The 24,674-nt window shown below is 45.4% G+C and overlaps 1 protein-coding gene across 2 annotated transcripts in view; it reads right to left on the minus strand.

Moving 5' to 3' along the window:
- Nucleotides 1-24,674, minus strand: part of LOC147106544 (intestinal mucin-like protein) — a 118,828-nt gene that overhangs the window by 26,148 nt on the left and 68,006 nt on the right. Inside the window, exons 1-11 of one of the 2 annotated variants that reach the window (XM_086007497.1) lie at nt 23,346-23,446; nt 22,824-23,007; nt 21,867-22,113; nt 17,470-17,651; nt 16,912-16,981; nt 16,671-16,780; nt 16,167-16,198; nt 15,883-16,060; nt 11,298-11,402; nt 11,126-11,166; nt 10,537-10,659 (exon numbers count right to left, since the gene is read on the minus strand). In XM_086007497.1, coding sequence (XP_085863623.1) covers nt 10,537-10,659; nt 11,126-11,166; nt 11,298-11,402; nt 15,883-16,060; nt 16,167-16,198; nt 16,671-16,780; nt 16,912-16,981; nt 17,470-17,651; nt 21,867-22,113; nt 22,824-23,007; nt 23,346-23,405 — 1,332 coding nt within the window. In that variant the 5' untranslated portion in view covers nt 23,406-23,446. Of the gene's footprint in view, nt 1-10,536; nt 10,660-11,125; nt 11,167-11,297; nt 11,403-15,882; nt 16,061-16,166; nt 16,199-16,670; nt 16,781-16,911; nt 16,982-17,469; nt 17,652-21,866; nt 22,114-22,823; nt 23,008-23,345; nt 23,447-24,674 lie in introns of those variants that run through there. The other variant, XM_086007496.1, reaches the window with a different exon arrangement.

The raw sequence follows: 24,674 nt of genomic DNA on the forward strand, positions 1-24,674 counted from the left end.
TGAGGATGGAGGCTTGTGTAAAGACTTGGAGCATGGTGAATCTGTTGTGGAAATGCAGCGAGGAAGAGCTTGTGTCTGAGGGAAGATATCTCTGTAAGGTGGGAGCTTTTACTGTACATTTGAAGCTGTCAACTCAACAACTGATTCAATGGCCACTGAACTCCCGCCTCAGCTTGACCAGCATGGACCCCATGGGTGAGCTGTCAAATGCAGAAGATAAGCTGAAATTCATTCTTAAGTGGCTCTAAACAAGCCATTAATTACCTGAATTGGGTCCCCCACTGTAAACCCGCCGCTACGTGTTGGGTCTGCTCAGCGCTGACAGACCCGACATTGGGCAAAGGCGCGTGGTGGTGAGTACACAGCGGGATCCCGACCCGCTGGGGAAAAAAGCACTTTCCCACCTGACCTGCCACCGATCGCGCCCGCTGACCCCCCGGAAAATCCAGCCCATAATCTTTATGATTGGATTTTGGGTTTGGATGTCAACCAGTGACTGATTCAGGAGGACTTCATAGGTTTTGAATGAGAGTAAGGGTATAAGAAGGGGGTCTTAACAGCCATAAATTGTAGGAAATTTCAGGAGTAGAAGATTTCAGAGACACAGTAGAAGATTTCAGGAAGAATGAAGGAGACACCTGGGAGATGAAGAGAGACAGCAGACACAGGGTGGCTTCTACCTAGAGTATAAGTGTTAATATAAGTCTCAATTATAAGTTAAATCACTGTCCCCAATACAGGCGAACCTCGAATCATTTGGAACCAGGGTCCCTCTGGAATCTAATATAAATTGGTGAGCTGAGCCAGGAGGTTGATTGGCAGCTGATTCTTTTATAAAGTATTCGGTGCAGGCAAGATCCTAGGACTGGTGTGGTTAGCGCGACCTAGTCAGTTAAGGAAAGAAAACCTTCAGGGGGAGTAGGACACTGCGACCTACCAGTAGTAATAGCAACAAGTTAGTAAAATGGTGGGCTTGACAGATTGGATTTTGGGTTTGGGTGTCTGCCAGTGATTGGTGCAGGAGGACTCCATAGGTTTTGAATGAGAGTAAGGGTCTAATAAGTTGGGCATGTCACTGATAAAGAGTTTGGAACATTAAGTGTAACTGTTTTAGTATTGTTTCTGACGTGTCCAGAAGCAGACTCATGTCAGATGCCAATAGAGAGGGTCCAGAGCCAAGTATCTCTGGGAAAGGTCGAATTAGACAAAGGGAAGCGCTTGTTAGGTTATGTTGCCCATTTCTGTGCACAGCGCAGTGAAGTAAGAGAAGGGAAACATTTAGAAGCACAGGGAATAAAAGAAGGGGAACATTTGGAAATGCAGAAAATAATAGAGAGGGAAAAATAATGCCAGCAGCTTGAAACCAGGAATCTGGAAACTCAGCAAATGAAGTGAAAAAAACAAGGAATTAGTGAATAAGCTGCTGAGACGACAGTTTAAAAGGCAGAAAAAAAGAAAATGTACAGTTGAAACTGTCACTGAAGATGATGGTATATGCTGCCAGCTTCTGTGCCAAGAAAAATAAAATACAAGTTTACTGAGTGAAAGGAACCTTGAAGGACGCTGGGATTTCAGTTTGTGTGAAAGTGTGAGTTAAAGTGTGGAAGTTTTCCTGACCATGAATGTTTAAGAAGTTACAGCATTTCTTTTGTCTGAAAGTCTGTCTTTAAAGAAAGTGTTATGTTTGTTTTAGCTCCACCCACTTTTCTGTGCACAGAACTAAAAGCCTTTGTAGTCTTGTCTTGGACGTTGGAAGCATTTTTAATTGATGTCTTTCCTGTAAGCGTGTGTTGTTTTAAGTTTATTAATTGTCTGCTCTATGCATGCATACACATGTGTATTATTTTTTAGATACGTGAGCTGATTTAAACTGTGAATATTCTTGGGCTCGCGACCTGGGAATATCACATAAATTTTGGCACTTTGAGTGCATAACCCATTACAGGGATCAATATTTCTAAGTTGTGTGAATGTGTGAATACGTTGAGTATGTTCATTTTTATTTAGGATTGTGCGCCCAGAATGAAAAAAAAACTTTGAACTACAATTTAAGTTAAATATGCTGGTGTGGAAAGGCTGAGAAAAGCAAAAACAAAAAAATTTGTTTAACAAAAGCTAAGTTTCAGTCTAAGATTTAGCCTTGGAGTTGCGGCTGCTGTGGTGAAATTTCCAAAGCAGTTTGATTTTATTTGTTTAAATGTGAAAGCTAATTTTTCTCCAGTTATATTCAGCATTTTTACAGCCATTTGGAAAGGCCTCTGATAAAAAAAAATATAGATGACGTAATCGACTGTATAAGCATGTGGTATTTTATTTTATTTATCTGTTCTGTATTATGTTTAGTTCATAAAATATTGGTCTGAATTAAATTGGAATTATTGAGAATAACTAACGTATTAAAATGTGAAAACCCGACTTTTATTGCGGCCACAGTGAAATTCTGGTTATTATTTTAAATAATGTGAAGGTTTCTAGTTCTGGATGGGAGACTTTCACATTGGCAGTTTTGAATTTCCTAAATGTTTAATGATTTGAATTGGAATTTTGGGACATTTCTTTCTTTATTTGAGGTGATTCTGATTGTTTAAACATCTTGGTTGTATTGGAAAATCTTGGAGTTGGAAACCTTTTTTAAAAAAATGCTAAAATCAATTGGAGTTTAGTCTAAAATGCTGTCTTCCCTGATGAGGGTGTTTTAGTTAAAGTTAACAATGACAGCTTTACCAATGATTTTTACTGTTTTAACAGATTTTAAATTCCTAAGGAAGTTTTGAAGGTACAAAGACTTGGAAAAAAAGTTTCGATCGGGAAAGTTTTGTTAAAATTCACATGAAGTGACGCAATTACGTGCAGCTGACAATATTTTGCTCCACCTTCTTAAGTTAACCCTTTCCGCTGACAGCTTTTTTTTTTAAGTGGATATTTTCTCACAATGACAGAAGGAATTTTATGATTTGACAAATAACCCCTTGAGGTCTGAAGCAGAGCCACAGTGGATTTTCTTTTGTTTTAAACAGGTGACCATGGCTTTTCAGATCACATGAATATTGATGACGTAGCAGGATATCCACCAGTTTTAAGAATTTAAGAATTTATCTGCAGACATCGGCAGACATCAAACGTCACAACATGGTGACGATTTGGACTAAAGGCTTTGGGGGAGAAATTGGGTATGGCCCCGCTTGGGGCGCTAGAATTGGCGATGCGCAAATTTTATCGCCAGGCGCAACTTATCGCCACCTCCAGCGATATTGAGTTGCTGCGCCCCTGAGGGTGATTGCGGCGTTAAATCAGGCGCTGCACGGGACTCCTAAGGCGCTAACCTGCCGGCGCTACTCAATATCTGGGTGGACGGGCGCAGCGCAGGTGCTGTCAATAATCGATGACCACGAGACATGCAGGCGCCGGCGAGCTCTTAAAGGGGCGGGTCATTTAGCTTCAGCAGCCAGACTCATCGCTCTGTAGGCCTCAATTTCGGTGCTGTGCAAACTGAGGCATTGCAAACTTTGACAAGATGGAGAGGGTGAGGCAGAGAGTGGAGCGCTTTTCCCAAAGGGCATTGGATGCTTTGGTTGATGCAGTGGAGCGCCGGCGAGCAGTGCTGTACCCTGACAATGGCAAGAGGCCTCCTCAGAACGAGTACCACAGAGCTTGGAGGGAAGTTTGTCAAAGAGTCAACTCCAGCAGCGTGGCGGCCAGGACTCCTGTGCAATGCAGAAAGAAGTTTAATGATCTCACTCGGGTCGTTAGGGTGAGTGGCTTGTTGGCAATCTTCTTCATCCCTCCATCTGCACCTGACTTTAATGGCCAGAGGGTGCGCGATGCCCCAATGGCCATCTGTCAGCCAGCACCCATGGCCCTTTCTGGGAACGCACACGCACATTCAACTCAGGGCATACTGTAAGGGCTGATCCACCATGGGGGGGCATGAGATGACAACTCAGGGCATACTGTAAGGGCTGATCCACCATGGGGGGGCATGAGATGACAACACAGGGCATACTGTAAGGGCTGATCCACCATGGGGGGGCATGAGATGACAACACAGGGCATACTGTAAGGGCTGATCCACCATGGGGGGGCATGAGATGACAACTCAGGGCAGCATGTTTCAGAACTTCCCGTCCTTTCTCCTGCAGGGCAAGCTGGCCAGGAACCGGAGGGAACAGGCGGGGGCCCTCCTCAGCTGCAGGAACTGACGGACCTGGAGGAAAGTGTCCACCAGATTGCTGGAGGCAGGATGATTGGTCCTGTCACCACTGGAGCTGCCGACCCCATTGTGCACAGCGATGGTAAGGCCATCACCTTTTTGAACTCTCTCCTTCCACTTGTTCCCCCCACCAGCATGCTTTTTCAGTCTGGACCCATGTCAGAGCATTGCAGCACTCTTGCATCCCTTGCTACCACCCTGGCCTTTCGCTAAATCCACTCTTCAACCTCCCTGCTTTCAGATGCTGCATCACCAGCTTGGGAGCCGGACCATCCGTCCCACCCTCAGGCGAGCCAGCCCATCTGCAGACTGGGGATAGTGCTTCCCTGGAAGGGAGCGGGGGGGGATGGATCTGAGGAGGAACCAGTTGCAGGAACCACCGGCTTCAGGGCAGCCCTGGAAAAGACTGCCCAGGGCGTCGCGACATCACTGGAAAGGACTGTCCAGGGCGTCGCGACATCACTGGAAAGGACTGTCCAGGGCTTCACCAATGCACTGGCACCTGCCACGCAGTCCCTCGCTGGCCTCATGCAGAGGCAGATTGAGGCCACACAAGCACTGACTGCTGCCACCCTCCATGGTTCAGGCAGGATTACCCGGGGCCCTTGCAGCACCACATCAGGCCAGCAATCTGTGGACCAGCCGATGGGTCCGCATGCTGCGGTGCTACCCCGTCAGAGTGCCAGTGTGTCGGCCGACCACGGAGCTGGTGTCCGCTCTCAGGATGTCAGCATTCCTGATGCCAACGCTGGTACGTCTCCACTGCAGCTGCCATCACCTGCAGGACAGACTGCTTCCACCCATGCCCAATTGGAGCAGTCAGCATCCGGCCCCTCCAAGTCCAGAGTCTGTCCAGGCCGTCCCTCAGGGGCATCAGCGCTTTCGGGCAGTCAGCAGGCGTCCCCCAGCCTTCATGCAGCCACTGGGGTCCCATTACGGAGGAGCTGCAGGGAGGGAAGGGGCCGTTCGCGCAAGAGAAGTAGATCTCCATCAAAGGGGAAAGAGTAGAAGGAGCTGCAGAAACGTCCTATTTCTAGAAATCAAGGCCGTGGATGGTGGTCTGAATGTTAGTCATGTTTTGGATAGTCTCCCGGGTGTGCGAGGCACGTGTTCTGAATGTTTTGGATAGTCTCCCGGGTGTGCGAGGCACTTATGTGTTAGTTTGTTAGTTAAGCTTTCAGTTGCCATTGCTTTGTCATGTTGGAAGGAAGCACAGTTTTCAAAATAAAAGAAGATTTTTAATGTCATTGGCCATGTCTGCTATTTACAATCATTGTGGCCTTCATAGGCTCTGGGTTATCCGAATGGTTCCATTCGTGGTCTTCCAATGGCACCAAGCAGTCCGTGAGAGGGGCCTAGAACCGACTCCTTATCAGCCTCAGACGGACGGCCCTTACAGTTTCTCGGACCCTCCCATCTTGGTCCTCCTCCTCCTCCTCCTCCTGCTCCTCCTGCTCCTCCTCCTGCTCCTCCTCCTGCTCCTCCTCCTCCTCTGCTGGTCCTTCAATGTCTGCTGGCATTGGCTGGGTGCGCAGGGTGGCGAGGTTATGGAGCATGCAGCAGACAACGACGAAGTGGGAGGCTCTCTTTGGTGAGTACTGCAAGGCTCCCCCCGAATGGTTCAAACAGCAGAACCGCTGCTTGAGCACGCCGATTGTGTGCTCCACAATGTTCCTCGTCGCCTGATGGCTGACGTTGTAGTACTCTTCTGCAGGGGTGCTGGGCGTACGGAGCGGGGTCTTCAGCCATGGGCACAGTGGATAGCCCTTGTTGCCGACAAGCCAGCCTTCTGGGTGAGCCGGGGCCTCGAAAAGGTCAGCGACTGAAGTCTGGCGCAGGATGAAAGCGTCGTGGCTGCTGCCTGGGAACTGAGCATTGACCCCGAGCATCAGCTGTCAGTGGTCACAGACCAGCTGCACATTCAAGGAGTGGAACCCCTTGCGGTTGCGGAACTCCTCAGGATTCTGTACAGGCGCCCGCAAAGCCACGTGCGTGCAGTCAATGGCGCCCTGCACCATGGGGAAGTCCGCTATTGCCACGAAGCCCTCTGCGCGCTCCCGCTGCTTCTCCAGTGTCACTTTGAAGGAGGTGTACTGACGCCGCCTTTTAAACAGGGCATCTGTAACCTGCTGGATGCAGCTATGCACCGCAAACTGGGATATGTTGGCAATGTCCCCAGTTGCTGACTGGAAGGAGCCGGTCGCATAGAAATTCAATGCCACTGTTATCTTCACAGCCACCGACAGAGAGGTCCTGCACCTTATCTGCGGCTGCAGATCTTCCTGAAGCAGGTGGCACAGCTCAGTCACCACCTCCTTTCGGAATCGCAGCCTCCTAACACAACGTAAGGTCTGGTGTGGCGACGTCTGTTGGCCCTCCTCCGTCTGGCCATTCCTGGCCCTCTCTCCCTCCGTCCCTGTGCCCTTTCCAGATGGTCGAGCAGCAGGACGTTCCCCTCCAAAGCAGCCCCCATAATAATAGGTCAGCAGAAATTAAAAAGGGTGTAAGCGCTCACCAGCAGCAGGGTGATGGTATGAAGGCTGAAGGTCCTCTGGCAGCGCTGGGTCAGTAGTGAAATGGCTCAGAGTTCAACTGTTCTAATCTGTGTAAATCTCAAATAAGTTGTGCTCCCAAAATGGCTGCCGCTTTTATACCAGTGCAGTCCCCTTTAAATAGCGCCCCCCTAAGCCCAAGAGCCACCGGGGAATGTTCCTGGAAGCTGTCCTTATTAGCGCCGGGCGGAACAGAGGGGGACGCCACTGAATTTCCAGTCCGGGGCGCCAACAAGGCGTTGCACACTGAAATTACGTCATGATCTGCCTGTGCCCGGGCGCGGGCGCTAAGACTTAGCGCCAGCGCTAAAAGAACACTCATTATGGCGAGAGGCGCTGGGTTCACTGCGCCCGCCTGAAATTTGGGTAACGCCCCAATTCTCGGCCTCTTTAGGCGCTAATCGCTGGCGCTAGCAACCGAATTTCTCCCCCTTTGTCTTTCAAAGACTTAACCCATTCAGGGTTATCGGTGTTATTTTCTGAGACAGAGTGCATGAGAAGGGGAGATATGGAAGTTACCTTGTCAACTAATTGCGAGCACTTCTGTTGCTAATGTTAAAACACCATGCAAACCACCAAGCCTGGGAATTATTTGTTTCTGAAATTGGAATTGATAAGATAAATTGATAAAAATAAATTGATATGAGTTTCTGTTTCAAGCACTCGAAGGGAAAATTTAACTGTAGTTTAAAGGGAATAGTCAAATTTTCATTCAAAGAAACTGGTGAAAAGCCGACTAGGTAGTCCTGTCAATTGCTGTGTATCAAGGAGGAAAGTTTATGGGGAAATAAAATTGAACATTGACAAAACCTGTCAGTCCAACAACACTGCTATTTGGATTTGGGATAATTTTGAACTGATAAAATGGACTCAGTCACAATATAACAGGTTATTTTGGGAAAATAAAAGATCCTCTAAAATAAAGAATTTTTTAAAATGCATTAATAACTGGGAACATTTAATCTATGTTTTTTATCTTTAATATTGTATTGGACAGTAAAGTTCCTCCAGGGCTCATGAATGAGATAGAATGGTAATTAATGGCCTACTTAAGATGTAAGATAGAAACAGGAACTGTTTCATTACACCACCAAATGAGAATTTTCCTAATATTCTAGTGAAAGTTAGGAAAGTGTAGTTAAGAATAGTAAGTTGATTGTTTTCTCTTAGAGAGGTTTGTGTCCTTGCCTATGAACATTTTAAGAAAACTTAATTTGATAGACTGAACACTATCCGTGACATTGGGATCATACAGTGGGAGATGAGCAGAGATCTCCAGACACTTCACAATCTTTTGATAAGATCACTTGAAAGCCCAAGAATGGCTTGTATCGGATGGCACGTGTGGCATGATATTGGGATGTGCAAATGTGATTTGTTACATATGATGCAATTAGCATGCGGACATGCATGGTGAATTTTCACTGACGAACGAGTCTCAGACATGTTCAGTTACTTGACAAAAGCACGACATGAAATGGTTAATGTGGCTCAGGAGAGTGAGCCAACTTTTAAAGCATTGACATACTCCATCAAAAAATTATCTAATTAATGAAACAATCAGGATAGAATTAAACACACTGGTACCTATCAGAAATTGAAGTTGAAGTAGAGAGAGACATAGAATTTGGATTGGGACAATTGAGGGCTAGAGAGAGCTCATATTTAGTAAGAATTATCCACAAAATGGATTCGGTAAAGTGAGAGCTAGAGAACCTTTCAAGTCCATGATTTTTGATTTTCATTGTATCATGATATGTTGCTTGAAATGTATGTGCTTGATCGACGTGCTAATAACTTAGAATTAATGGACCTCCTGCAGAAGGATAAGAAATAAGATCGAGTGAGGGGTCAGAGCAGGGACTCCTCCCCCTCAAGCCAGGGATTGTAAGATTATCATGGATTAGCCCTTTTTGGATACTTGCTTTACTATCTTATAATCATCAGTAATGGATTTATAATCATGTGTAAGAATTAAATATAAAAGTCTGTAATCATCAACTGTATGCAATGGTGACCTGAATTATATGACAGGCAACCCTTTTGCTTATAATTAAAAGTCTGTGAATAAGCTGTAACCAGGCAACCTGGGGCGAGAAAGAGGATTGCTATAGTCGAATAGAGAGGCCATAGGTGAAGGGTTTGACAAAGGGTTTGACCCGAAACTTTGACTCTATTTTCTCTCCACGGATGCTGCCTGGCCTGCTGAGTTTTTCCAGCATTTTCTGTTGTTATTTCGGATTTCCAGCATCTGCAGTATTTTGCTATCGGCCGTAGGTGAAGGTTGCATATTAGCCAACAGTAAGGATGAGACAGAGTACAGCTAGCCTGGGAACCAAGGTTAGCTGCAGTTTCCACTGTTTTGGAATGTTATATCATCCGCAGTGAATTATAAAAACAAAGGCCAACAGCAAGGGCCGTATCTGAACCGATGGAGACATATTCCTTTTGTATTGCCATAACTACCCCAGATATGAGTCTTGATGGTCAAAAACAGATGCTGTAAGAATGTCATCAGACTAGAACCTACATAGACCACGGTGCTGTGAACATACAGGGCTAGACTTTCAGTTGCTTGCGCCAGCAGTTAGCGCCTTAAGAGAAGTGATTTTCGGGCGCTATGCGTGTAGCACCCGGGCGCAGCGCAGTTTGCGCCCCGCCCCAAATTAAGTTGCCCGTTAGCGCCGGCGCAAAGTTTAGCGGCCGCCCGGATGCGCGCGCAGAAAATGACGTCACATCCTCGTGCAACGCCCTTTGGCCGCCCCGAATCCAAACTTCAGTCGGACCGCCCCATTGTGCGGCTGGCGTCCAGAGCGTTTGTAAAATGGAACGCAACACACCCTGGGGAGCGTAAAGTAAAGGGCACTCCTCCTGCAGTATACAAGGCAGTCTGCATGTGTTGTGTGGAAGGATCCAGTGTGTTGTTGTGAACGGTGTATGTATGTTTCCGGCCACCACCACCACCACCACCACCACCACCACCACCACCACCACCACCACCACCACCTCCTCCTCCTCCTCCTCCCCCTCCTCCCCCTCCTCCTCTCCCCCCCAGACTCTGCCTTTGAAAAAAACACATGTACCCTTCCCCTTTAAGAGCTCACTGGCACCAGAGTGTCTGCCGTGTGCTGCGCCCGAGCTCGGGCGCTGCGCTCTGCACCGCCGGCTTAGCGCCTAAAGATAGTTGCGGAACGCCTCTTTTAGCGCTCCACCAACCTCTTAGGGCGAAGCCACTGAATTTCCGGCAACAGGGCGCTACTTTGGGGCGGGCGCTAACTTCGGGCGGGCGCTAAGGTTAGCGCCCCAAAACTGTCTATACTGAAAATCTAGCCCACAATCTTTATCATTGGATTTTGGGTTTGGGTGTCAGCCAGTGATTGGTTCAGGAGGACTCCATAGGTTTTGAATGAGAGTAAGGGTATAAGAAGGGAGTCTTAATAGCCACGAATTGTAGAAGATTTCAGGAGTAGAAGATTTCACAGACACAGTAGGAGATTTCAGGAAGAATCAAGGAGACACCCAGGAGATGAAGAGAGACAGCAGACACAGGGTGCAGCTTACTCACGGTTGCGGCTTCTACCCAGAGTATAGGTGATAATACAAGTCTCAATTATACTCTGCAAACTGCTGCTCAAATACTGTAATGTATTAAGTCATTACTTGTGCTGAATAAAGTTAAATCACTGTCCCCAATACGGGTCAACCTTGAATCATTTGGAACCAGGGACTTTCTGGGATCATATAACTACAAATAGAATCATTAATGATGCTTACCGATGGACAGTGAGAATCACACTTAATAGTGAAACACTCAATAGTGTTATGCTTGGTTGATGGATCCACTTTATTGGTACAATTGCAATTCTTACATGGGTGTTGAGGAATAGTCATTCCTGGCTGGAAAAGAAAGTGAAGTTTCAATTGAGACGTGTTTTAAAATTGTGCTGGATTTTTTATATAGTGGAGCAGTCGGATTCTATACAGTAAAGTTAATTAAAGCTATGGAGGTTTAGTTTCATCTGGTATTTCATGCCTTTGCATGAAATCCATTTGTGCATTACTTTAGCACAGTTATCACCTCAATTATTTTAATTAAATCCTCATTTTAATTGTCGTCCCCTGCATACTAAATTAATATTTCATTGAAAAAAGAAGAGCATTGTTCCAGTTTCACTTCTTACAACATTTTCACGTTATATATTAATTTTGTGCTGTTCTGACATTAAGTGAGTTTGTATCTCCAGAGATTCTTGAAGTCAAAATTTGGAGAACGAGATAGAAATATGAAAACTATACACTGAACAAAATGAGAAATAGGTGTGAAACCACAAATCATATCTCAAAATATCCCAATGTTCTTTACCTTGTACTCAGTGCCATTGTACACACATACTGGCTTTGGCTCTGAAAATAGAATAATGTGTGATTAAATTAATAGTTCATTTATTGCTAAGGTACAGGCTGTAAGCATGTTACTTCAAGTTGTTTCGGTGACAACAGTAAAATGTTGGATTAAAGAGATATGCAACACTTACCACAAGTATAATTTGGGCAACATTTGTCTTCATGAATATGGAACACGGGTTTATATCCAGGTTTGCAATCAAATTTCACAGTGGGACAGGTGGTTATATTACATTCTGAATGAACAAAAATTGACACTGATTAAAAAGCTTGAAGCTATTCTTTCAGCTTGGTACTTATGATCCTAAGTGATCTTAATTAGAGTGGTTTCACTGCAGGTTGAAGAAAAATTGACTTTCTAATACTGCTGTGAATCAGTGAACTTATTGCAGTAATTCAATGGTGTTACCTGAAGAGCCTAGAAGAATTAAAAGAGCAAGATTCGATTATCTGCCTTGTAGGGTCTATTTATTCCTTAATTGAAGCATCAACACATACCCCAGGAGTAAGCTCAGGTGACAATGGGAAAAACTAGGATACTTTCCCGTAACAAATTTTGATTCAAGTGACATGGTGATTTTAGCATTGTTGTCTATATTCTGTTCCCAAGTGTATAAAAGTATGTACCCTGAGGTGATGTCTCAGGTTCTTTTTCCAGAAGAGGCAGAATCCTAACTCTAACCGCCATAAATTAGATACATCAGAAAGACTTAACAATGACAGACTAATTATACAATGGCCGAGTGGAATCATGGTATGTAGAGAATGCTTCAATTCAAAGTCCAATCAAGGTCTTACAAACCAGACAATATTGTGGTGAGTCAGGAACTTGGTTCGAGAGGTGCCTTGAATGGAAGCCAGTGGGGGGAGGGGGGAATTGAAACATAGCAACAGAATGGCACAGCAGACTAGTGCAGCAGCAGGGTGTGAAACTACTGGAGGAAGGAACACAACTGGGAGCAGCAGTCGTGCCAAAGAGGGCAAAAAGGAAATCTGTCAATTTCACACAGTCTGAAGCTGGTATTTTGGTTGCAGAGTTTCAAAGCAGGAGTAACCAGCTGATTGATATTGGGGGCAGGAAGCTTCTGAGACAGAAGTAAAAGTCAGTTCTTCAACAGTTAGATCGAGGACTCCTCTCCAAAGTCTAAGGGAATTTAATGACCTCAACAGAACAATAAGAGTAAAGTATCTGTGACTTTAACCCTTCCCTGCATTCAATGCATATATGTATTGCATTAAGTTTACATGTTTATGCCATTCCTCCGGGGTTTCCGTAGAACTTTTGCCAAAGTTATGGCAGACAATCTGAAGAATCCGTACGGGTTCTTCGCCAGCACCTCCCAAACCCGCGACCTCTACCACCGAGAAGGACAAGGGCAGCAGGCGCAGGGGAACACCACCACCTCCAAGTGCCCCTCCAAGTCACACACCATCCTGACTTGAAACTTTATTGCCGTTCCTTATCGTCGCTGGGTCAAAATCCTGGAACTCCCTCCCTAACAGCACTGTGGGAGTACCTTCACAACACGGACTGCAGCGGTTCAAGAAGGCGGCTCACCACCACCTTCTCAAGGGCAATTAGGGATGGGCAATAAATGCTGGCCTTGCCAACGACACCCACATCCCATGAACGAATATAAAAAAAAAATCATCCCCCCAGTGATTTAGCTTTAATAGGGGCACCACTGATTATAGATGTTTGGAACAAAGTGAGGCCCTTAAAATGAGCTTTAATTTCCCTCAAAACTACCTCCTAGTAGATGGCACCAGTCATCAATGAAGTCCACGACATATTTTGGTAAACACTGTAGTGCTCCTCCTTTGATGTAGTGGGACCAGATAATCTGTTTTGAGATAGGGTGCCAGGTATCAGCCATGGCTCAGTGACAGCAATCTCACCTCTGAGTCAGAAGGTTGTGGGTTACAGAGGGGATTGTAGAGTGAGTGAATGGAAATACAAAGGCGATTGCAGTGTGAGTAGATGGAGTAGCACAAAATCTAGGCTGACACCATCAGAGGTGCTGTATTTCAGATGAGACCAAAAACCGAGGCCTCATTTACCCTCCGGTGGACGTAAAAGATCCCATTGCACTATTTCGAAGAAGAGCAGGGAAGTTTTCCCTGGTATCATGGCCAATATTTATCCCTCAACCAACATCACTAAACATATTGACCTGGAGTTTTCGCTAGTTTGCGCTGATATTTCCAGCACAATTCCCCCAAAATGGACCTCACATTCCTTATGACATGGCGAACACATTTACTGCCTAGTATCTAGTTATATTTTACTCTGACCCGGGTACCGTAACAATAAGATCCCTCATTGCAGGCACTGGACACTAAGGGCTAAAAATTCAGTTTGGGGCGCCAAGCTCGCCTGGGCACCGGAATTACCGCTGCGAGCGGAGCCACTTGCGCCATCCGGATATTCAGTTTCTGCGCCCCAAATGGAAGCGGGCCGCTAATCAAGGCTTCCCGCGCCCCGCTTGGGGCGCTGAAACTGAATATCGGCGCGCTAAGGGCCGCAGCGCCACACGCTGTGGCACGGCAGGCTGCGGTACTGCAGGCCTTCCTCCCACTGTTAAGGGGGAGGTGCCTGCAACAGCGTGATCCCCGCTCGCGAGTGCCGGCAAATGAGCCCGGCACCAAGGAGAAGTGCCAGGCTCTCGGGAAACAGCCGGCAATGCCGCGGGGGGGGGGGGGGGTTGTAGGAGGCTGGGGACGGAGGTGCTGGCAGGCGGCTGCCGAAAAAGCGGCCGGCCGCACCTCCACCTTAACTAGCGCCACTACCGCCACAGGTGTACCGGTCGCTATTTGCGGCCGGCGCTGACGTGGCGGGCGCGACCAAATATGGTCATCGGGGCGGGAGCGGGGCGCTGCGCACACCGATGACGTCATCGGTGGTGGCGCAGCGCTACAGGCTAACGCCGCCATTAGCGCCCCGCTAAATATCGCGGTAGGTGTGGCCAGTGGCGCAAAAGCCACTGAGTGCCCTCTTTGGGCGTAAACTGGTGGCGCAGGCCACTGAATTTCTAGGCCTAAGATCTTGCATGCGCTGCCACACAATGTTTCCTCAAAAAAAAAATTTGTGCGCGGTACCTTTACACATGGGCCCAGAAATTCAGGTCTCCACGGGTGAGTACGCGCTGGGTACTCACCTGTAGGCCGAATGGAAATGTCGGTTTCCTGCATGCACTGCGCATGCGCGGGAAACCGGCACTTCCATTCCTCTGACGAAGGGGTTCAGAGGTCGAACGCGCGCGCAGGGGAGGCTGCGCGTGCACTTTGAACTTACGATTTCTTCACAGGTTTTCCCGGGGGGTAAGCCTGCAGGATTTACACATTTAAAAAGCAGAATATAAAATATTTTTTTTCAAAAATTTAAATTATTGTTTAAAATAGTTATTTAATGTAATTTATACTTTATTTAAATAGTGTGATGTTTCTTTAAAATTTATTTGAAGGTTTACTGCTATTTTGGGGCCCATAGTATTTATAAGTTCTTATGAATGGGCTTGTCCCTCCTCCGATTGGCTGCCCATGGCTCACGTGATCCCAGGGGACGCATGGCACTAACTACGCCCCTGGGATACGCAAGCACAGCGTGCCGGCAGCTGGGCCAGGCCCCGGAGCGGAATTCCACAGGGCCCTACAGCTCAACTGCCGGCGCGCAAGGTAAGTGCAGGTCGGGGGCTTACACCCGCGGGAAGCCCCCGACCCGAATTTCTGGGCCATGGTATCTTAGAGGGAACAGTTTGTGAGCGGCCTGTGGGAGACCTTCCCGATTGCTGCGTAGCTTAGAGGGAACATTGCTGCCACATGTTCTGTCCTAACGTTTAGAAGGCAAACTGAAAAGCACTCTCGTAAGATTACGCATGACTGTAAACTAACAAAGTAGTTTATTTAATGATACATGAATGAGCAGAATACAGTTTTCACAGTGAGATTTACCTATCTCTTACCAAAATAATAAAATATACGACTTTGCCCTGCGACAGTCTGAACTCACTTTACAAGTTAGCAGTCCCTGAACTTATTAGTACTGACCTCTCCTATTATAAGCCGCATGCATTCATGCCTCAGCCTGAAGTCTCATTGGCTCTTTCACTGGCTGGAGAGAAAGCAAGACCTCACTGTCTCCCTCAATGTCCCATGCTCAGACGGCTCAAAACTGATTTCTCCAGCAGAGAGAAAAAGGCTGACCTCTCCCTCAGCTCTCTCTATTGAAGGTTGGCTTGCTGAGTTGCCAATCAAAGTTACCAACTTGAATGAGAAATCCCCCGCAATGGTGTGGGAGCTATGGCAATTACATTGTCTGTTTATCTAAGCCTTTTCTGCCTTTTCTGGGCATATTGAAAGAAAATAATTCTTGCATTAAAGGCACAAACAGGTATAGGATGTGCTTGATGACTCCTGATTATCTCAAAACTGATGTGATATGTGAGATTACACAATTTTGACAGCTGTTTCATATGATATTCCAACTATTGTCCTGATCAACATCCGAGCTGGTTTGTGTCACTGGGACTTAACCCTTTGTGAACTGAATTTAATATTTAGCAAAATCATTATGTAAATAAACAAAACCTCTTTCTAGGCCAAATGGGCAAAAACACAGCATATATTTGGTGTGGTTTTTGGATACTGGAATGTCTCATGCCTGAGTTGCACAGTGAAATATTCTTACACAGCGGAATGTGCAACTTGTCTACTCACCGCACTTGGTTTCTGTACAACAAAGGTCATGTTGGCTTCTTTGAACAACTGGCACAAAACCGTGGCCTTTGCACACTACTGGTGGTGATGGAGGGCATTTGTGGGCTTTGCAGACAACGCTCATTGTTGCGTTATTGCAGAAACAGTCCTGACAATTGCTTTCCCATTTTTCACCAATCTGTCGCAAACACACAAAGACATGTTAGGAGGTCTATATACAGGCTAAAACTGAAATTAATGTTAAGCGTAGTGACAGACATCATCTGCTTATCTAAAGAACGTACCTGTCTTGGTTTTCCATCAGGTCCTATGCACTCTAGTAGATTAAAAAAAACACATTTAATGTTTTATAAACTGATGCTGCACCAAAACACATTACAAGATAAATAATCAACAGAGAGAAAGAAAACATAACATTCAAACAAAGAGAAGTGAAGGATGAGAATAAGTGATTGCTGATTAGGAGATGTAACACAGACTTCAAGAGATAGTCAACCAGCAGCACACAAGACTACCTGACAAAATAACCACATGATTGAAATGTACTTTGAGTTAATTTCCCAAATTTTCTTCTTTCCTTGTAGATGACATCACCCCCAGAATGCAGAATTCTATCTGCAATTCTCAGACGCAAATAAAATCCCTCCCCTGTTGCTGTGGCAAACAAATTAGAGCTACACGCAGTCCACAGATGAACTATGTGGTCTTCTGGGCAAGATTCAATTCCTGGAACTTGGTAGTGACCCTACTACATACTGCAGAAATTATTACTAAAGAAATATGCTTACCACAGATGTCCACGCAGATGTCTAATGGTGCAAAAAGGAACTTTCCATCTGGGCAGAAACAACCTTCATTATGACCACTCTTGTCACTAGGTGCATTTTTGTCAGTGTACCTAATCATTAAAGAAAAAGTATTAATTATATACAGTAAATGGGGGAGATAGAGAGAGAAAGAAAGAAAGAGAGAGAAAGAGCATTCCAATTGTTGTCATCGAGAATGCTTTGCTAAATAAGTACAACAAACCTTGAACTACAAGTAGGCTGTTCCTTTGGCTCACACGGTTTATACTCCATCGTTGCAGGGCAGTGATATTCTGTTTGGGTTAAATTGAATAAGACAACTTGAGAAATTGAGCATCAAACCAAAATCTGTGCAAATGTTTTTGTTAATAATTGCATACTTATGGATGTTTGAAAATGTCCAATTTCATATCAAGAAGGGTCTTGATAGAGTAAATAAGGAGAAACTGTTTTCAGTGGCAGAAGGGTCGATAATCAGATGATACAGATTTAAGGTATTAGCAAAAGAACCAGAAGCGAGATGAGGAGAATTTTCTTTACGCAGCGAGCTGTTATGATCCGAAATGCGCTGCCTGAAAGAGTGGCGGAAGCAGATTGAATAATAACTTTCAAAAAGGGATTGGATAAATATTTGAAGGGCAAAAATTTACAGGGCTACGGGGAAAGAGCGGGAGAAATTGGATAGCTCTTTCAAAGAGCTGGTACAGGCATGATGGGCTGAATGGCCTCCTTCTGTGTTGTATCATTCTATGATTCTATGAAGACAGATTTAATTACTTACGACATGATCCATTGGTATGTTCTCGCCAGTTGATACAGATATCTCCTTTAGATTTGCATATCTTAGAATAGATTGCTAAACTGGAACATATTATTGTCTCATTCCTGTTGTGGCATCCATCATGTATACATGCTTCATAATATGGGCCTGGAGGAACTATGTCATGGCATTTCGAAAATACACTGAGGAAACAAAGATTATGTTACAGATTCAAAAAGTTCAGTGTTGAGCTGTCGCACTTCCTGTGCAGTTGGCTGACCTTATTTGCTTATGTCCCCATTCATTTGATGCTGCGGTGGAACTATTATCTCCCTCCATTTTTTGTCTCTTTTCTCCTTTCTGTTTTATTTGCCTCCCCTCTCCTCAACGGCTGACCAAATCAGGCCATTCATCACAGCGAGGCGAAATCCATTCATGACAATGCTTTAAAAGACCCCAATTGACTGGGATGGTGCCAAGGATTCGTTGAATATGAGTAGAAATTATAGTAATTTTGATTCTATTTTTCGTTAGTGTCATAATATCTATTAAACTGTTTATATATTCAGTATAAATTGATTCCTTGGCCTAGTATGTCACAGGATGCCAGTTTGCATATTACAGGTGGTTTTGTCCCTGAAACAGACAGGCTCTCCAGCTGCACATCTCAGGAGCCTACCCAAGATGGCAAGAATGCCAACGTAAATGGGACGATCCGACGCCACTTTCAGACCACTACTACCCGGTTTACACCCAGGCGGAGATCTGAAAATCACTCCATGCCATTACAGACAACACTTAAAACCCACACTGCACACACACTTAAAACCCACACTACACACACACTTAAAACTCACACTACACACACACACTTAAAACCCACACTTAAAACTCACACTACACACACACTTAAAACTCACACTACACAAACACTTAAAACTCACACTAAACACACACTTAAAACTCACACTACACACACACTTAAAACTCACACTACACACACTTAAAACTCACACAACACAAACACTTAAAACTCACACTACACACACACTTAAAACTCACACTACACACACACTTAAAACTCACACTACACACACACTTAAAACTCACACTACACAAACACTTAAAACTCACACTACACAAACACTTAAAACCCACACTACACACGCACTTAAAACTCACACTACACACACACTTAAAACTCACACTACACACACACTTAAAACTCACAGTACACACACACTTAAAACTCACACTACACACACACTGACAGCCCACACTACACACACACTGACAGCCCACACTACACACACACTGACAGCCCACACTACACACACACTGACAGCCCACACTACACACACACTGACAGCCCACACTACACTCACACTGACAGCCCACACTACACACACACTGACCGCTCACACTGCACACACACTGACAGCCCACACTACACACACTGACAGCCCACACTACACACACACTGACAGCCCACACTACACACACACTGACAGCCCACACTACACACACTGACAGCCCACACTACACACACTGACAGCCCACACTACACACACACTGACAGCCCACACTACACACACTGACAGCCCACACTACACACACACTGACAGCCCACACTACACACACTGACAGCCCACACTGCACACACACTGACAGCCCACACTACACACACACTGACAGCCCACACTACACACACTGACAGCCCACACTACACACACACTGACAGCCCACACTACACACACTGACAGCCCACACTACACACACACTGACAGCCCAGACTACACTCATACTGACAGCCCACACTACACACACACTGACAGCCCACACTACACACACACTGACAGCCCACACTACACACACACTGACAGCCCACACTACACACACTGACAGCCCACACTACACACACTGACAGCCCACACTACACACACTGACAGCCCACACTACACACACACTGACAGCCCACACTACACACACACTGACAGCCCACACTACACACACACTGACAGCCCACACTACACACACACTGACAGCCCACACTACACACACACTGACAGCCCACACTACACACACACTGACAGCCCACACTACACACACTGACAGCCCACACTACACACACACTGACAGCCCACACTACACACACACTGACAGCCCACACTACACACACTGACAACCCACACTACACACACACTGACAGCCCACACTACACACACTGACAGCCCACACTACACACACACTGACAGCCCACACTACACACACACTGACAGCCCACACTACACACACACTGACAGCCCACACTACACACACTGACAGCCCACACTACACACACTGACAGCCCACACTACACACACTGACAGCCCACACTACTACACACACTGACAGCCCACACTACACACACACTGACAGCCCACACTACACACACACTGACAGCCCACACTACACACACTGACAGCCCACACTACACACACTGACAGCCCACACTACTACACACACTGACAGCCCACACTACACACACTGACAGCCCACACTACACACACACTGACAGCCCACACTACAGTCATAACATAATTAGTTTTAACGTTAAAATTGAGAAGGAAAATACAAGTTAAAAATAAAGCTAATCAATTGGAGAATAGCAAACTACAGAACAATGAAAAAGGGCGTAGTCTGAATAAATTAGATTGAATAGTTAACTGGTAAATACTGGGAAATATTGAAGTACTGGTACAATTGAGGAAAAAAGGGCCTGTGTCTAGGGTCATAATTCTGTGGATAAACAATCAGATTATGCTGAAAAAGGCTAAGAAAGAAGTTTACAACAAAGCTAAAACCAGTCACAGTAAAGAGAGCTAGGAGAAACACTATACTCTGCAAATAGAAACAAGAGAAGTAAGGAGAGCTAGGGAAAAGTGAGAAAAACTTGCAGCCAACACAATGAGAAAAAGCAGAGGTGTTTATAAACACATTAGGAAAAAGAGAATTATTAATGGAGGGCACTCAAATGAGTATTGGAAAGGAATTGTGGTAAATATGGAATTTGCACATTTGGCTAATGAAAACTTTGCTTCATCATTTACAGAATAAAGGAAGTTTTCAATAGATTGTGGATGAGGAGCAAGATGGACAACCAAGGCATATATGCATTAAAAACAAAATATTCTAAAGGGGTTCAGGGTGTTAAAATTGCTAAATGCCTGGGACCAACAGGCCATATGGAAGGAGGTTGTTGGGAAAGTTGTAGAGGGACTAACCGTCATTTTTCAAATCTCAGGGTGGATTTTAACTTCCGGGTGAGGAGCCGGGGGAGCCAATGGCCTTCCTGCCCAAGAGTCTCCGTGGGAGGCCTCGGCTGATTCACATTCCAATGGCCAGCTGCCCACGTGAAAATGGCAGAAAACGGGAGCAGGCCGGCTTCAGGCAGGTCAAAATCTTGGTGCTCGGAGGCCACCAGCCAGCAACAAGATAAACACCAGGGCGGAGGGGATGGTGTATCGGGGCCGTTATGAGGGTGCGAAGGAAGGGGATCTCAGTTCACCAGTTGCCCAGAATTTCCTTGTGTGGCCTAGAAGAGAACTCCTGCTCCTAAATCCCCCCCATTATATGCAGGACCTGTGCCAAAGCACTGGAGGGTTGCAAATGTTACAATTCTAGCAGTACTATTTGTTTTACCTGAGTAAACAGAAGGGGCATTGAGAAATAGTAATTGATTCTGCTAGGCCCTATACCTGCTCTCAGCATACATGAGTCCTGCTGACCCTATTAGGGTGCTTCTGCTGGCATTTTTCAGGGTTGCTCTGGAACTCTAGACTCTAGACACGCCATGCCCTCCCACCACCGCCAATCTTCTGCCAGGACATGGTGTGGGAGGGTGGGGGGGGGCAGTGAGGGGTGGGAGATGTGCAGAAAAAATCACCTCCAGTGGGATTTTCAGTAGTTACCTGACTGTTCTGGATTCTGCCAATCGATCCCCTATGACAACTCTGCCAGAATTTAACCCCTACAGCGGGCAGAATTTCTACTCTATTGTTTCCATTTGTAGGTAAATCAAAGAGGGCATGATCTTATAAGGAGTAGGCACAAAGGGGAAAATTAGAAGAAATATTAATGTAAAGAGTTAGAGGAATATAGAATGTTTTGCCGCAAGTGGTGATCAATGTTAAATCGACTACAGCATTCAAAATGATTACTTGCCCGAAGAAGAAAATAGTTTGGGGAGAAAGCAGCCCTAAAAGATGCCTGAATTCAGTGCAGTCCAGGGCTGAATAACCTCATGTTAGGATAAAATTTGTACATTGCTTTATAATTCCTGATATGTGAATGAAAGGTGGAAAACAGTTTATTGATTAAATGGGCTGACCACATTCCAAACCTGAACAAATTGCGATTTTCACAGAGATATGACTTACGGGCCTAAAATGATCTTGCAAAACTTCTCGTACACACAAGGTTTGGTTGGTACAGTTGGCATGATGGTTGTGGTTTCCGTATGTGACAGAGTTGAATGATGTATTGGTGATGGGGTTGTACTCCCTGCTTCACAGTGTGGCTTATTCTTATCTTTAACGTGCCAGTAAGGTGCTGAATGAGAGCAAGAAGGTACCACAGCTCCATCAGGCAATGTGCAGTCATCTGTCTTGTTGTTTGTACAAGTACCTAGGGAATTGGGAATTTGAAACATTATTTCAAATTTCATCACAAGATCACAAGATATTTAAGGATGAGGAAGGCCATTTGGCCCATCTTAATTCATCCATCTAGACAGATCCTCACGTCACCCAATTGTAGCATCCAATTGTTTCTTAAATGAATCATGGGTTTGTCCCTCTATTACTCTACTTGGACGTTTATTCCACATGTTGACTCCTCTGTGTGAAGAAGAATTTCCTGATATCTGTCTTAAAAGTGCCCCTCTCTGGTTTGAACTTGTGCCCCCTTGTTCTACTCCCACAGTTTAATTTAAAGTAACATTCTGGGTTATATACCTCCATTAGATCACTTCTCAGTCACCATATTTTCTCTTACAAAGGAATATCCCTGATAAACAGGGAATGAGAAAGGAATATCCCTGAAAAACAGGGAATGAGAAAGGAATATCCCTGAAAAAAGAGCAAAGGTTAAAGCAATTTGGGGTATTGGTTTGCAAAACATCATGTACAAAGTGTACTGCCATAAACATTCCTTAATTTATTTAATCTCCTGAGGGAAAGGATTAACCACAGTAAAAACTTTCGAGGATCAAAAATCTCCATCAGCTGTAAAGAAAATCAAATGAAAGCTCCAGAGTCTCAATCCATGTTACAATCTCAAGTCAGAGACAACATTTTATAATTTTGTAAACTGCATCCAAGTACAGTATTACATACCACACTGTCCTTCGACATTTTTTCCAAAGATCTTGTAGGAGAGGTCTATTGTAAACTCCAGGCCATCAAAAGTAATAGTAGAATTAATGGCAACAATCTCAACCTTTACAGTGATCCCCGAGGAACTGATTCTTATCCCATCGTGGTAATAAGGTGGTATAATCTCCTGACCATTGAACAGTGCCTGTATAACAGAAACAAAGTCCTTCCATCAATTCCTGCTTTATTTCTGTCACATCTGTACTTTCTAAACTTAAGGAAGCTGCTGGTAACTTGGTTCTCAATTTAAAAAGACTCAGAATTTTTAAACAATTTTATTCATGAAATTATTGAGAATGCCCTGAAAATATTTTTGATAGGATCAGGATGGGTTTAAGATTAGGATTCTGAAACTCATGCTGTATGCTATTAATAAATTACACACTGGCTGCCAATCTTATTTGGTCATTTTTGATAGTTACTGGACAGACTAGTGGTGTTGAAGTTTAGAGTCCAGCACATATAGGCCGGAATCTTCTTTACCAGGGCGGGTCCGGAGCAGGCGGTCGGTGTGGCGGGTCGCGACCCCGTTGCTGCGTCCATCCCGCTGCAGAAATCGACTTTGCGCTAATGGGGCCTATTAAGCCCGCCCTGCATGTTACCCGGCCCTATTAAATGGTGCGGGTCTGATGACATCATCCATGACGCGTTTTCAGCCGGGATATTTAAAGGAGCCACGGTCACATTGCAATTGAAGGTTCATCTAGGAGTGTGCAGTCACTGCACTGGAGCTTTTAATTGTTCTAATCACTTGGAAACATGACTGCACAGAGGCAGAGGGCTGTACCCAGGTCCTCCGATGACTCCCTCCATATGCTTGTGGAGGGAGTCAGAGAATGCAGGGAGGTCCTCTTCCCTTTAAATAGGTGGAAGAGACCTCCCCAGGAGACAAACAGAGCCTGGCTCCAAATTGTAGAGGAGGTGAACAGCAGGGATATGGTCAGGAAGACCTGGGTGCAGTGCCGGCAACGTTTCAATGATCTCATTCAACTTCATCCTGCTGTGCCTCTCATCACGTCCCCATCACCCTGCCTTTCCAACCTTACTCCTGCACATCCTTACTCACACCAACATACCTTGCACGAACACCCATCCCTCTCTCTCTATCTACATTATCACATCCCCATCTTACGAGCCACTCCTCACACTCACCCTCATCCTAATACAATCATACCAACTAACAACACACAAGGAGGCCATTTGGCATTGTCACCCTACTCCATCATAGTCTCCCTCTAAAGATGTGACCCATCCATTCCTTACACACATTCCATCATTCTCACTCAACCTTCTCTTCTTTCCCTCCTTGCAGGAAAAGATAGACCACAATAAGAGAGAGAGGGAGAGAACTTGAGGTGGCCCTCCATCATTTGCCACCTTCACAACAGCAGAGGAGGTTGCGATAGAAGTATCAGGAGTCACCGAGCAGCTGGAGGTGGGAGAGGGAGAGAGGGGGACATCGCAGCAACCTGGTGACAGAATTACATATCATACATGACATACATCAGTCACTCATATCGCCGTTCCTTCATTGTCATTGGTTCAAAGTCCTGGAACTCACTCCCTAACAGCACTGTGGGAGTACCTTCACCACACGGACTGCAGCAGTTCAAGAAGGCAGCTCACCACCACCTTCTCAAGGGCAATTAGGGATGGGCAATAAATGCTGGCCTTGCCAGCGATGCCCACATCCCGGAATGAATAAAAACAAATATGGGGACTGATGTCAGCACCCAGTGAATGGTCATTATGTGCATAGTGGTATCTGTACCTATTCTTCATATGACATATCTAACTCATCTCTTTACTCTC

The sequence above is a fragment of the Somniosus microcephalus genome, chromosome 15 (assembly GCF_052327205.1).
Source record: "Somniosus microcephalus isolate GS21.2 chromosome 15, FLI_Smic_1.0, whole genome shotgun sequence".
Lineage (NCBI taxonomy): Eukaryota > Metazoa > Chordata > Chondrichthyes > Squaliformes > Somniosidae > Somniosus > Somniosus microcephalus.